Source organism: Brassica napus, chromosome C4, assembly GCF_020379485.1.
Source record: "Brassica napus cultivar Da-Ae chromosome C4, Da-Ae, whole genome shotgun sequence".
NCBI lineage: Eukaryota > Viridiplantae > Streptophyta > Magnoliopsida > Brassicales > Brassicaceae > Brassica > Brassica napus.
This window is the reverse complement of record NC_063447.1, coordinates 47724721-47737418: the sequence shown is the minus strand read 5'-3', so window position 1 is coordinate 47737418 and position 12698 is coordinate 47724721. Positions and strand designations below refer to the sequence as shown.

Genomic DNA, 12698 nt, shown 5'->3' with positions numbered 1-12698 from the left:
TTCGTAAAAAGATTATGTCTGCATGTGCGGATAAAACATCTTGTTAAGTTGTAGATTACAAATAATGTTTTGATTTTCATTTAAATATAATATTTTTTTATTCTTAGAGCATCTGCAGTGAAAGAATACCTCATGAAATATCTTACATTTATAATAATAAAAAAATTAATAAAGCAAGAAAGAAAATGTCAAATGGGAAGAAATGTCTGGTCGCAGAGAAACTTTGCCATGTCTGGTCAGAGATTTATATGCCGCATGTTACTTTATGAATGGTTCTATATATTATTGGTTGTAATTTTAATTACACAATAAAACTATATTAATATTAAACTCATCAGGTACTCCACTGAGAAATTGAACCACTAATGATGCTCTTACAAACTCCAGTTTTATTAAAAACCATGTAAACAATGCTTTTTGCAGCTTCTGATGATTGATTGATTGATTAAATTACTTTGAATTTAAAAATAAAAAAATTATGGTTAAACGGAATGTGTAAATATGTCATGGTCAAAAAAAAAATTTATTTGATTAATTTCCAAAATTAAATATCTATTTATTCTGGTGTCAGCATGATCAATTTGGACGGGACCACGTGACACTTGATGGTAACGCACCAGCGCCCAAATATGTAATAACCAAAAGATATCGAAAGCAAGCCATCAAGGAAGTCACCTAAGGGACCCGGCTACACGTGTACAGTATAGTGGGACTCGCACTCGATGGTTTCGACTCGGACACAACACAATATCTGAATTTTCATTTGTTTATAATATTACTTTTTAAAATGTTTTCTAACTTTTAAAATGTTTTCTAACTTTCTTGCAACTATAAAATCGGTCCACCCCCTTACTCTCCAATCATTCAGTCTGATTTTATAACTTCAAATTCAGGTTTAGATTTTTATCCTAAATGGGTAAGTTTTTATGTTCTTGTTTTTTTTCTTATAATGAAATTTTGGTTCTTAAAACCCTTTAACAAAAAAAATGGTTCTTGCAATGTATATAAAACACACAAAATACACATGTGACCGATATGCTATCTTCTCTGTTTCAATCTTATTTCCTCAGTGAGATACATCGAAGAGAATATTACTAAAATGTTGGAGACAAAGATCATCTCTAAGTCGGAAGTTTTATGTGCCGGAGGAGACGACGGAGACACGTCGCCGGCGACCAAAGTTTTTCAAGATTTTCAGATCAACGAAGAAGACGTCGGAAGAGGAGGAGGAGGGCTAATAAGATCATGGGTTGATTCCATGAGAGCATGTTCTCCTAGTCATCTCAAACCTTTCAACAACCAATCTTCTTGGATCGTAATGTCTTCTTGCTTACCTCTGTTTTCTTTTTAATTATAACATTAAATCACAAAGTATTTTATTAACGAGAGAATTGTGACTATGTAGAAAGAACATCCATCAGCTTTGAACATGTTCGAAGAAATACTTCATGAATCAGAAGGAAAACAAATCGTCATGTTTCTTGATTACGATGGTACTCTCTCTCCCATTGTTGATGATCCTGATCGCGCTTTCATGTCCAACAAGGTACGTTTCCAGTTTCTTAATAAACTTTTCAGAAATTTTTAAAAAGTTTTTTTCCTGCTAACCTTCAAGATTAGCAACAACAACAAAAAACACAGTAGAAGGTGTATTTCTACGTTTGATCTAATAAATATCACATAACACAGTAACGAGTAAAATAACATAATATTTCATAAAACGCATAACTACGGTCAAGAAACAAATTTTCAGTTTTTTTGTTTGGTTAAAAATAGTCTTACCAGTTACCATTCCGTTTAGAAAGATTTTTTTAAAAAAATTAAAAGTTCACAAAAATAAATTTTAATACTTTCTATGAATTTATATTAGTTAAAAATTGCAAAGTTCGAAACTTAATTGAGTTTCTTAAATTACTATTGATTTAAAGTAATCAAAAACAAATAAATGCAAAAGAAATTGATGAATTTATGATAAATGGTTATTGTGTTTTCTTAATATTTGTGAAAATAATAGAAAATCTATGAGTGAATGCAGTAAGAAATACATAGTTTATATAATTTGTCGGTTACAATTTGTTAAGTTATTTTGTGTTTCCAATTTGTATGAATTCTTTGTTTCAGATGCGAAACACTGTAAGGAAACTTGCAATGTGTTTTCCAACAGTCATAGTTAGTGGGCGGTCTAGAGAGAAGGTATCATATAAGCTTTATCTTATAAAAACCTTTAATTATTATTTTTTTGGACAAAATCGTCAATTCTTTATTTTGACGTATTCACAATTAACTAACCAAAATAATTATGTTTTTTCAGGTTTATAGTTTTGTGAAACTAACTGAGTTGTACTATGCTGGAAGTCACGGTATGGACATCAAAGGACCAGAGCAAAATTCCAAATACAAAAAAGTATGAATACATGTCTAGAGGTCCACAGAAAACATAGGCTATATAATAAAGTCTTTTCCTTCTAATTTTCGTTTTTTATTAAAAAAATACCAATTTTCATTTTTATTTTTAAAAATACTAATTTTCATTTTTCCCTCATTTCTTAAACACAATCCAGAAAACCCAATCTCTTCTTTGTCAACCCGCGACGGAGTTCCTTCCGGTGATTAGTGAGGTGACATTCTACATCGATCAACTATGATTTTTCTGTTTTCATCAAAAAAAAAGATTATATCAATATTTTTGTTTTCTTTTTCTAGGTGTATATGAAACTAGTCGAGAAAACAAAATCGATTCAAGGAGCCAAAGTTGAAAACAACAAGTTTTGTGCTTCTGTTCACTTTCGATGCGTAGACGAAAATGTATGGACAAAATAAATCATACTCCTTCCGTTTCAATATAGATGATGTTTTAGAAGATTTGTTTTGTTTCAATTTACATGAAATTTTGAGATTTTAAGGAAATTTTGAGATTTTAAGGTTAACTTTAACTTTATTGGAAACTGTTCAACCAATTAGATTTTACAGTCTTTTTTATAATTGGTTAACTGATTTTAAAATTATATCTTTAAAATATTTTTTTAGGAAAATGTAATTTTTTTAATCTTTGTGTACTATTACAAAACATTAAGTATTATGAAACGGAGGGAGTATATTTTATATCAAATTTAATCATATAAGCAATAAGAGATATGTTAGTAGCTTCGTTAGGTATGTTCAGATACACTCGAGTTGATTTTGTTATGTCTGTAGCAATATAATTTAAAACAACTTACCACTAATATATAAATGATGAACTAACAGAAATGGAGTGACTTGGCCCATCTAGTTCGATCAGTTCTGAAGAACTACCCCAAGCTCATGCTTACGCAAGGAAGAAAAGTAAGTTTAGTTAACAAAATGAGAGAGAAAATATTGTTTTCATAAGTAGTGGATGTCTCTCAGCTAATTAAGATTTTGTTTTAATCATGATTATCGACTTTTCCGGTCTGATTTAATTTCAGGTGTTGGAGATTCGTCCAATCATTAAATGGGACAAAGGCAAAGCACTTGAGTTCTTGTTAGAATCCCTCGGTAAAACTTTATGTATACCTAATTAATTGATTGCAGATTCATTGTTCACAAACTTCATATAGTGGTGGGGTATAAAATGGTCCTAGTGGTTTAGATTTAAAAATTACTATAATTTTTCACTAATTAAAATGAGCATTTGACATGTGTAGGATATGAGAATTGTACCCATGTTTTCCCTATATATATTGGAGATGATCGTACCGACGAAGATGCCTTTAAGGTATATAAATATTCTTAATGCCTCGACAAATAATTTATTCAAAGGTATTTAAATTAATCTTTATATAAATATTGATTGAAGTGACATTGTAACAGATTTTGAGAGATAAAAGACAAGGTCTTGGGATCCTTGTATCCAAATACGCAAAGGAGACCAATGCTTCTTATTCTTTGCAGGAGCCAGACGAGGCAAGCTGTCTGACTCTATACACATAGCACATAATTTGTTTTTTTGAAACTACACAGCACATAAATATTCTGTATCTTCTTGGTCTAATGTGGATTTCTGATTAATTTTACCTTTTTTAACTTGGTTTAATAGGTTATGGATTTTTTGGAACGTCTGGTGGAATGGAAAAATTTAACAAGTGGGGAATGAAGAGTTTACAAGTACATGAGAATCATTTTCATTTTTACTTTTTGTTATTTATTAAAATTCTAACGTATCAAATGATTAAAAAAAAATAAACAAGAAGACACATCGAGGTATTCTTGATCCTTTTTCCATCTTGTGTTTTGTGACTAGTCCCTTGTTGCTATCAACGCGAATCTTCAAACGGTAAACATATAATTTCATGGAGAATATATATACTTCTCTGAAGTCCGAACAATATATCCGAAATATAATTGATTTTTCTACATCAAAACACTATGTATATATCTTTTGAGATCTGAAAATTATGTATAGTAAACATATACTTGCATTTCATCAATAAAACTTCCCATTTTAGTGGCAACATACTATCTCTGTTTCTGAATAAATGTCACTTTGACATTTTTCACACAAACTAAAAAAGTACCAGAAATATATATAAGTTGTTATTAATTACATCTTTCTGACTAATAGTATTTGAAATAAATAAAATTATTTATAAAACCAATGCAGTTTGCAATTAATTTTCATCTGAAAAGAAATATAATTTACATTGGAATCGTAAAGTGATATTTACTATTAAACAGAGAGACTATGAATTAGTATAGTTTTAAATTTTAGTTCTACAAAAAAAAAATGTCAAAGACGAAATCTTAATATCACATGATTATGTATCGTTTGGAAACAATTGATATTACACGCTCTTTTTGTTATCTCCGATATTAAAAAAAATACTTTTCTTAATTATTTCGAGCTTCTAAACTGTCAGAGCTGTCTATGAATACATTGAATAGATGCTAGGACGGTTTGAACATTTGGCATGTATGACACTATGACTACATCATGAGATAAATCATACAGACAACATGAGCCCCATAATGGGAGCTGACTTATTAAGTATAAATGGTAGGACGATTTAAACATTTGCCCCATACAACATGAGGCATAATGGGAGATTTAGCATAATCGTATTATGTCGGTGCTGTAATAAAGTATGGATTACTTGAACATTTTGTAGATTTCAGTAATGCACAAGTTAATATCCTAATTATGTATTTCCAATGGAATCTCATGTGAGGCAGCTACATATGTGTTTAATCTTTAATGTCTTAGAACTTCCAAAGAAAAATAAATAAATTAAGTTTACAAAAATAAATAAATAAATTAAAGTGATCATTGAGACAGAACATTACGATATATATAACCGATCGTCGAAGTTAAAAAATAATGTGCATCGATGTGTCATTTCTGTAATCACCCCTCAGTAAATGAATTATACAGATTGATGTTTTAATCTCTTTTAGTCATTAAGAAAATTAATACAATTTTTTGTTTTACTTATAAAGTTTCTCCACTCATATTTTTACATTTTAATTTATGTTTTAGTTTTAAAAACATATTTGTTAATTATATTCTAAAATATTAATCTTTCAAATATACTAAAAAACTAAAATATCAATTATTCAAATACAGAATAAGTATTCATATATCTTCCAATGGAATCTCGTTGAGGCAACTATATATGTGTTTAAACTTTAATGTCTTGGGATTTTCAGAGAAAGATTATAAAGAGAATTATTCACATACAACGATATTTCTTAACAAAAAAAAAAAACATACAACGATATATTACATATGGCATGAAGTATTTATCGAATGTATCAATAATCTTGGAACATACTGACTGATAAAGCAAATCCAAAATCGGCCCATTTCACACGGTTATTGGAGACTTCACAGAGATGACTACTAGGTCCTATAGAACATCTCAATCATGACTTCAAATCCTTAAATATTCAGAGTTATAGCTTTTTGACAAGTCTTTAAACTCTCAAATTTAAAGTTTTACTATTCAAAATTTTAGGGCACTATTTATTTTTCATTTTAATAATTATGTATTTACGTATAATTCTACTAACACTAATTTTTGTATCATTTAATTTTTTATAATTATATTTCACTTAAATATTCAAATATATTTTTACACATATATTATTATTAGTACCTAAAATATATTAATATATTAAATTAAAAATAAATATCAAATAGTATTATGTAAAACAGAAGTACTATGTATATGTAGTTAAAAAAATTCATAACTCTTTTCTCTAATTGATACACTTTCTTTTCACCAATTAAAGATTATATATATATATATATATGAATTATAAATATTGTGTTTTGTATTATTAGTGGGTACTTGTTATTATATATGCGCATTAAAATATAATATATTTAAAGTTATATTTAAGGTTTATTGTTGGAATAACTTACCCTCAAACTCTCTTATAAAGGATCACCTTACTTTAAAATGAGTTTTCTTGTTAGAGATTTTTAAGTGACTAGTGTGCATCTTCAAAACTCGAATATCTACTCTGTATTCAACCAATGTTTCAATTATCATCGACATTCATGACTGACACTGAAAGTCTGAAACCATTTGTACAAATATCATAAATATCATTAGACAAATATTGTGTATAATTTCCTGTAAGTAGAAAATTGTATCAGTTAACTTATTTATGAATTATATTTTTGTATATGTAGTATATTGTATCCTTCATTTAAAAAGTAATCTCCTTCGTCTAATTGAGTAATGTTTTTTATATATATTTGCCAATAACATCTAATTTAGACTAAATTAAAACAATTAAGTTATCAAACCGGTGTTACATAATCGATATAAATTCTCAGATTACGAACATTGCGTGCTATCTTGTTTGTTTTTGTGTTTATTGCATTCAGTGATTTTTTTTAAAAAAACTTTCTTTTAAAAACCTTTTTTTGATGTTTGTAATGATGTTTGTTAGTAGAAAATAAAATATTGGAGAGTTCATATATAGCTAATGAACAAATATAGGAAACGATAATTGATACAATATTTTTTTTGGAAAAAATGCAAGTGTGGATCTAAAATCCTAAAACAATATTTAATTTAAAAACGGAAATGTATGTACTTCCAGAGTCCAGACTCCAGTGTGTCTGTATGTGGGACGATGCTCCAAACTACTTGGTGACATGTGGATGCATGTGGCTCATATAGCACATGCCCAAATTATAAAGGGCAAACTTTGATCACCAATCCTTTTACCTGAATAATTATCATCTCTGACACGTCTAAATTAAAATGGATTTAAAAAAAAATACTTTTTGCGAAATCTAAATGTCTAAGTGGATGGTGAATTATCAAACGACAAATAAAACAAAATTTAAAGAAACCAATAAAGAACTTTTTAAATTTAAATGAACTTTTTATGTAGAGCCGCCAAGAGCGAAGGAGAGTAGGGAAACATAAATAAGGGAGCATAGGCGTGCGCTCCAACCAACAAACCATGTGAAATTATATGACTACAAATAAAGACAGGTTTGTATTTTTCCAATTTTATAGAATTTGTTTTTACATTAATATGGGTTTAAGAGGTTATATATCTTATGAGCAGACTGATAAAGTCACTATATCAGTTTAATTTTTTTTTACTTTTTGATAATGCGTTTTATCAAAAAAAAAAAAAGAATAATACATGCATTCAACTCAAACATAAATATGGCGAATTACATATTTTAGAATGTACATTGCTAAAAATTGTTTTAGTAAATTAAATGTTCTTTTATATATTCTTTACTTCATTTTAAGCCAAACACAAAAAACTGAAAACAATTATAAATACAAACAAAACCATTTCTTCGATGTAATTTTTTGTTCTCTTTTTCGCTCCAACTCATTTTTGTATGCGAAAAAACAATGTATACTAAACACGTTATCCCTAATTTTTTTTTCATTTTTGCTTAAAATCACCATTACTATTTTATTTCTTAAAAATGTTTGAAAATAGTGTCAGTCCATTCTAATGAGTAAAAATGTCACATGTGTCTATATTTTTCTCTATTATAGAGGGATGTCATTGGAGTAAATCCATCTTTATAATAGAGCCTTTTTTGCCATGGAAGCCTAACAATTTGGGTCTAATTGTATATCATTTATAGAGTAAAAGAGTGGGATAAAAAAGTTGTGATTAGTCTAGTTTCCTCTGCTTCTTGCCAATCAGGTGAAAAATGCAGAAAACATATTTACTCTCTTTGTGTTCCAAAAAAATAAACATATTTACTCTCTTTCTCACTAGTACTGTTTTGTCTTTTCTTTATTTGTAGTGATATTTTCTCCTCTTTTGGGTAAGAGAAAAGTAGAGTAAACACACATTATTTTTTATTTTTTATTTTTGTGATAAAATATTAAATTTTATACCAATTTTTAACTTTTGGCAGAAATACAGAGACAATACGAAGAAGACAGAAAACCAAAAATCTAAAACAACAAATAATGCAGTAGGGAAAGAATCGCTACAAGCACAACCAATAACTAGCCTTAGAACGATAGGCGAACGAGAAACCTTCTCCACGACTAAGAAGGTAGAAAACTCCAACCACATCAATCCAGCCATGACAAACATATGTCGCAGCTTCGCTGGAAAAGTACGAAGCTTCGCTGGAAAAGTACGAAGCTTCAACCACATCAGACCCACGACAATAAGATTCACCACAGCCTCGCCAGAAAAGTACGCTGCTACAACCACATCAGTCCCGCCACAACAACAAAAGCCGCAGCTTCACTAGAAAAGTACGAAGCCACAACCACATCAGACCCGACACAACGAAGAATCACCGCAGCCTTAGCGGGAAAGTAAGAAACTACAACCACATCAGTCCCGACACGACGTAAAAACGCCGCAACTTTGCTGGAAAAGTACGAAGGCACAACCACATCAGACCCGCCACAACGAAGAGTCATCGCAGCCTCGCCGAAAATGTACGATGCTACAACCACATCAGTCCCGCCACAACAAAGAATCACCACAGCTTCCAAGGAAAAGTACAGAGATACACTACCATCACTAATCAAAGAGATGAGCTGCCTTCTACCATCTCAAACAAAAGAAAGTCCATTAGTTGTACCGAGCTTTTTATTTGGAAAGGAGATAGCCAAAACGACTGTCACGCCTACTGGACCTGCAGAAATAGAAGGCATAGACAATACCACGACACAGGCTGAGAGGAGACCTCCACCACCGGAAACTTGACTGTCTCTAACACGACGCCACAAAGGCAAGAAGACTCCGATAGACCAAATCGAAGCCCTCCACATCCTCTCACGTATTCCCCTATTGAGAACCAGTAGAAGGATCTTCTCCGAGTAAGAAAGAGTCGGGATCCTTGCACACAACTACGCCACAAGCAGGAGAGAGGACAACCTAAACCTTGAAATGGAAACTCTAGACAGTTCCTTAAAACAAGGCTCAACGCCACAGCCACTGTTAGAAAATCTAAAGACCATCTACACCAGCAGTCTACGCAAAGACATCACCGAGACCACAACACTCAAGCCTGAAAAATGCTTCACCACCACTGGAATGAAGACAAATGAACCGACGACTATCCAGTCCTCTAAGCTCACCAGAAACGCTCTTCACCACCACCATAGGATAAAGCACTGACCAGATGAAGTGAATATCCAAGCCGAGAAAGAGAGAGAGACCATGACTTAGAGACCGAGAGAAGACGAAGCAGACAAAGGAAACGGAAACCCTAGAGCAGTCCTCAAACTCAGAGAAATCTATGTCCTCCACTGCCGCCTCAGATCCGGCACAGATCTGAACCCTTGTCGTAATCAAACTCCCTCGAAGAACCCTTCCCGTCTACAAGCAAATTGATGTCACTACCGCTCCATTAACAACACAAACGCGAAGACAATTGCAGCAACAGAGAGACAAACTGATGCAGCGTATCTTCACCTCCACTTCCTTTCCGCGCCATCACTTCATATCCGTGGAGGGAACCGACTTATTCATTTAACATTTGGGCTTTCATATTTATCTTTCGGTTTTATATTTATCTATAGGATTTCATATTTATCTCTATCAGTAGTTATCGCTATCTTAGTAGTTTGGATTTAGTCTTATTTATACGAACTTGTAACATGAGGAAAGATCACGCTTTATTCATATAATCAAAAGAGATTTTCAAGTTCATCTTTTCTCTTTGAATTCGGTTATTCTTCTGAGAATCAACGATCTTAAAGGTTTGTCGACGTTCGGGTATTCTTCGACTAAACGAACCTCGTCTTTATCTTCTTGTGCTGCGCCAGTTTTGGTATCAGAGCAAGCAACGTGTCGGGCCTAAAATTTTTTTCTGTAACTTTCAGCAATGGCTCCACGATACACCAACAATAACGAGTTGCCGTTGAATGAATGGGAAGAGTTGCGGACCACACTTCGTGACATGCAAGAGAACATTCAATTGACAATTCAACATTCAATGCGAGAGTTGACCGAGGCTGTTTTCCAGCAACAACGCGATCGTGATGAGGGGCGAGTTCTCCGTGACGATGGATCAACCGAAGGGGAAGATAATCCTTTCGTGGAAGAAGGTCATTGGCGCAATGAGAGAATGAACCATCCTAATCGGGATCGAGAGGACAGAAGCTGGGAGACGGGTTTCAAGGTGGACATTCCCGAGTTCCATGGCGGAGTAAGGGGCGAGGAACTATTGGATTGGCTTGTTGCGGTCCAAGAGTTATTGGAATTCAAGAGAGTTCCGGAGAACAGAAAGGTTGCGTTGGTAGCAACAAACCTGGGGAGACCTGATGCAGCGCATCTTCACCTCCACTTCCTTTTCGCGCCATCACTTCATATCCGTGGAGGGAACCGACTTATTCATTTAACATTTGGGCTTTCATATTTATCTTTCGGTTTTCATATTTATCTTTATGATTTCATATTTATCTCTATCAGTAGTTATCACTATCTTAGTAGTTTGGATTTAGTCTTATTTATACGAACTTGTAACGTGAGGAAAGATCACGCTTTATTCATTTAATCAAAAGAGCTTTTCAAGTTCATCTTTTCTCTTTGACTTCGATTATTCTTCTGAGAATCAACGATCTCAAAGGTTTGTCGACGTTCAGGTATTCTTCGACTAAACGAACCTCATCTTTATCTTCTTGTGCTGCGCCACAAACATATCCAACAACAGCTAGTAGAGACAAAGGCGAAAAAGTGAGAGGAGAAGGCACACTGGAGCGGCACAGATAGAGGAACCGCCGGTCTCAGAAGCAAATATGTGATTAGTTTCAATCAAGAGAGAAGGAAAGAGAGATAGCGGTGAAAGTCTCTTTTTCTACGCACATTTTATTAATTTAATCTTTTATTTTGTCTCAGTTCCTCTAATTTCCTTCTTATTTCCGTTACCTCACATTTACTCGGCATATTTCTCTCTTTCTTTTCTAGGTGAATTAGTTGAATGATCATAATGGGAAGAAAATGCAAAATAACGATTTGAGTGAAAGATATAACAATTTGACACGATATTGTCTCTTTCTTCACTTGTGATCCAGAACATATATACATTTTATATAGAAAATATAAATTGTGATGGTTAATTTTAGAGTAAATGTAAGGAAAATTAAAAAGTGAAAAAGTAAAAATGGGAAGGAGGGAAGGAAAACTGGAGTAAATATGTTTACTCGTATGGATACTATAGTAAATATGTTTATATATTTTTTTTTCTCCATTTCAACAGTAATTGGAGGGAACAAAAGAAAATATGTTTTCTATTGATTGGTAGTTTATGAGAGTAAATAGGAATAACTAATTTTTCTGCCCAAATATTTTTTCTAAAAGATATTTTCAGTCAAAGCCATAAAATAACGTAGTATGGTATATTATTTATCAAACTACATAAGGGTTTATAACTTTAACAACTCAATGTATGCAATTTTCACAGAATTTGAATGTAAAATTATAAATTTTAATGACTTAAGTATCATCAAAACAAGAAAACATTACTCATCTTAAAGTTTTATCACAATGATTTTCTAATGACAATGTAAATCCTACGACATGTATTGATTGGCGGCATTCTTCTGCTCGTGGTGGCCACTTCAAACTTCATAAATATAGTAGAGACATTGATGGTGAAATCAAGGTAGGAAGTTACAAAAGGTCCGAATAGCAAGGAACAACTGCAGAAAGTTACGGTGTGATCATAATAGTAACAAAAAAAAAAGGGTATAAGTATGAATTTTGTTACTAGCAACGATGGTACGGTACAGTTCGTAAACATTCGAAACTAAAATAAAATATATATTCTTTTTTCTGCGTTATCCTTTTCTTCTTTGCATGCGCGTAAGTGTGCACACATGCATGTAATGCAATATAACTCATTCAATCTATATTCTAATACTATCAAACAATTAAAATACAATGAAAACATTCAAAATAGTATAACATAACTAAGAAGAACAAAATAGTATAGTACTGTATATACTATGTTTTACAAATTAAGATTGGAAAGAAATATGAAAAATCAAATACAACTAAAGAGATGGCGATTTTGACAGCAAACAAGCACTACAAGAAAACAGCAAGGATTCTGAGGGAAAAAATCGTCGGAATTTCGTTGGAATATCGTTATTCCGACGACATACCGACGAAACAAGTCGTCGGAAATAATTCCTCGGAATTTCTTCTTTCCTCGGAAATTCTTCGGAATTTTCCGACGGAATTCTGAGGAAATAAACTTCCGAGGAAATTCCGAG

At 32.1% G+C, this 12698-nt stretch overlaps 1 protein-coding gene across 3 annotated transcripts; it reads left to right on the top strand.

Annotated features, from left to right (window-relative positions):
* The first annotated feature begins 756 nt into the window (after positions 1–756).
* LOC106375924 (probable trehalose-phosphate phosphatase E) lies at positions 757–4299 on the top strand. Of its 3 annotated transcripts, XM_013815941.3 has the most exons (12): positions 757–916; positions 1071–1315; positions 1406–1546; positions 2122–2193; positions 2312–2404; positions 2562–2618; positions 2704–2805; positions 3247–3324; positions 3447–3516; positions 3666–3736; positions 3832–3924; positions 4058–4299. In XM_013815941.3, the coding sequence occupies exons 1-12, from the start codon at positions 913–915 to the stop codon at positions 4112–4114; spliced, it is 1083 nt and encodes a 360-aa protein (XP_013671395.2). In that variant the 5' UTR covers positions 757–912; the 3' UTR covers positions 4115–4299. The 3 variants fall into 3 exon arrangements, with proteins under 3 accessions (XP_013671395.2, XP_048612253.1, XP_048612254.1); XM_048756296.1 differs by lacking the exon at positions 2704–2805; XM_048756297.1 differs by lacking the exons at positions 2562–2618; positions 2704–2805.
* The last annotated feature ends 8399 nt before the right edge of the window (positions 4300–12698 follow it).

Bases quoted from the DNA above. Each gene is read 5' to 3' on its own strand.
- LOC106375924 (XM_013815941.3), top strand. The intron at 2,619-2,703 runs GTGACATTCTAC...TTCTTTTTCTAG, and splicing joins TCCTTCCGGTGATTAGTGAG to GTGTATATGAAACTAGTCGA. The intron at 3,325-3,446 runs GTAAGTTTAGTT...ATTTAATTTCAG, and splicing joins TGCTTACGCAAGGAAGAAAA to GTGTTGGAGATTCGTCCAAT.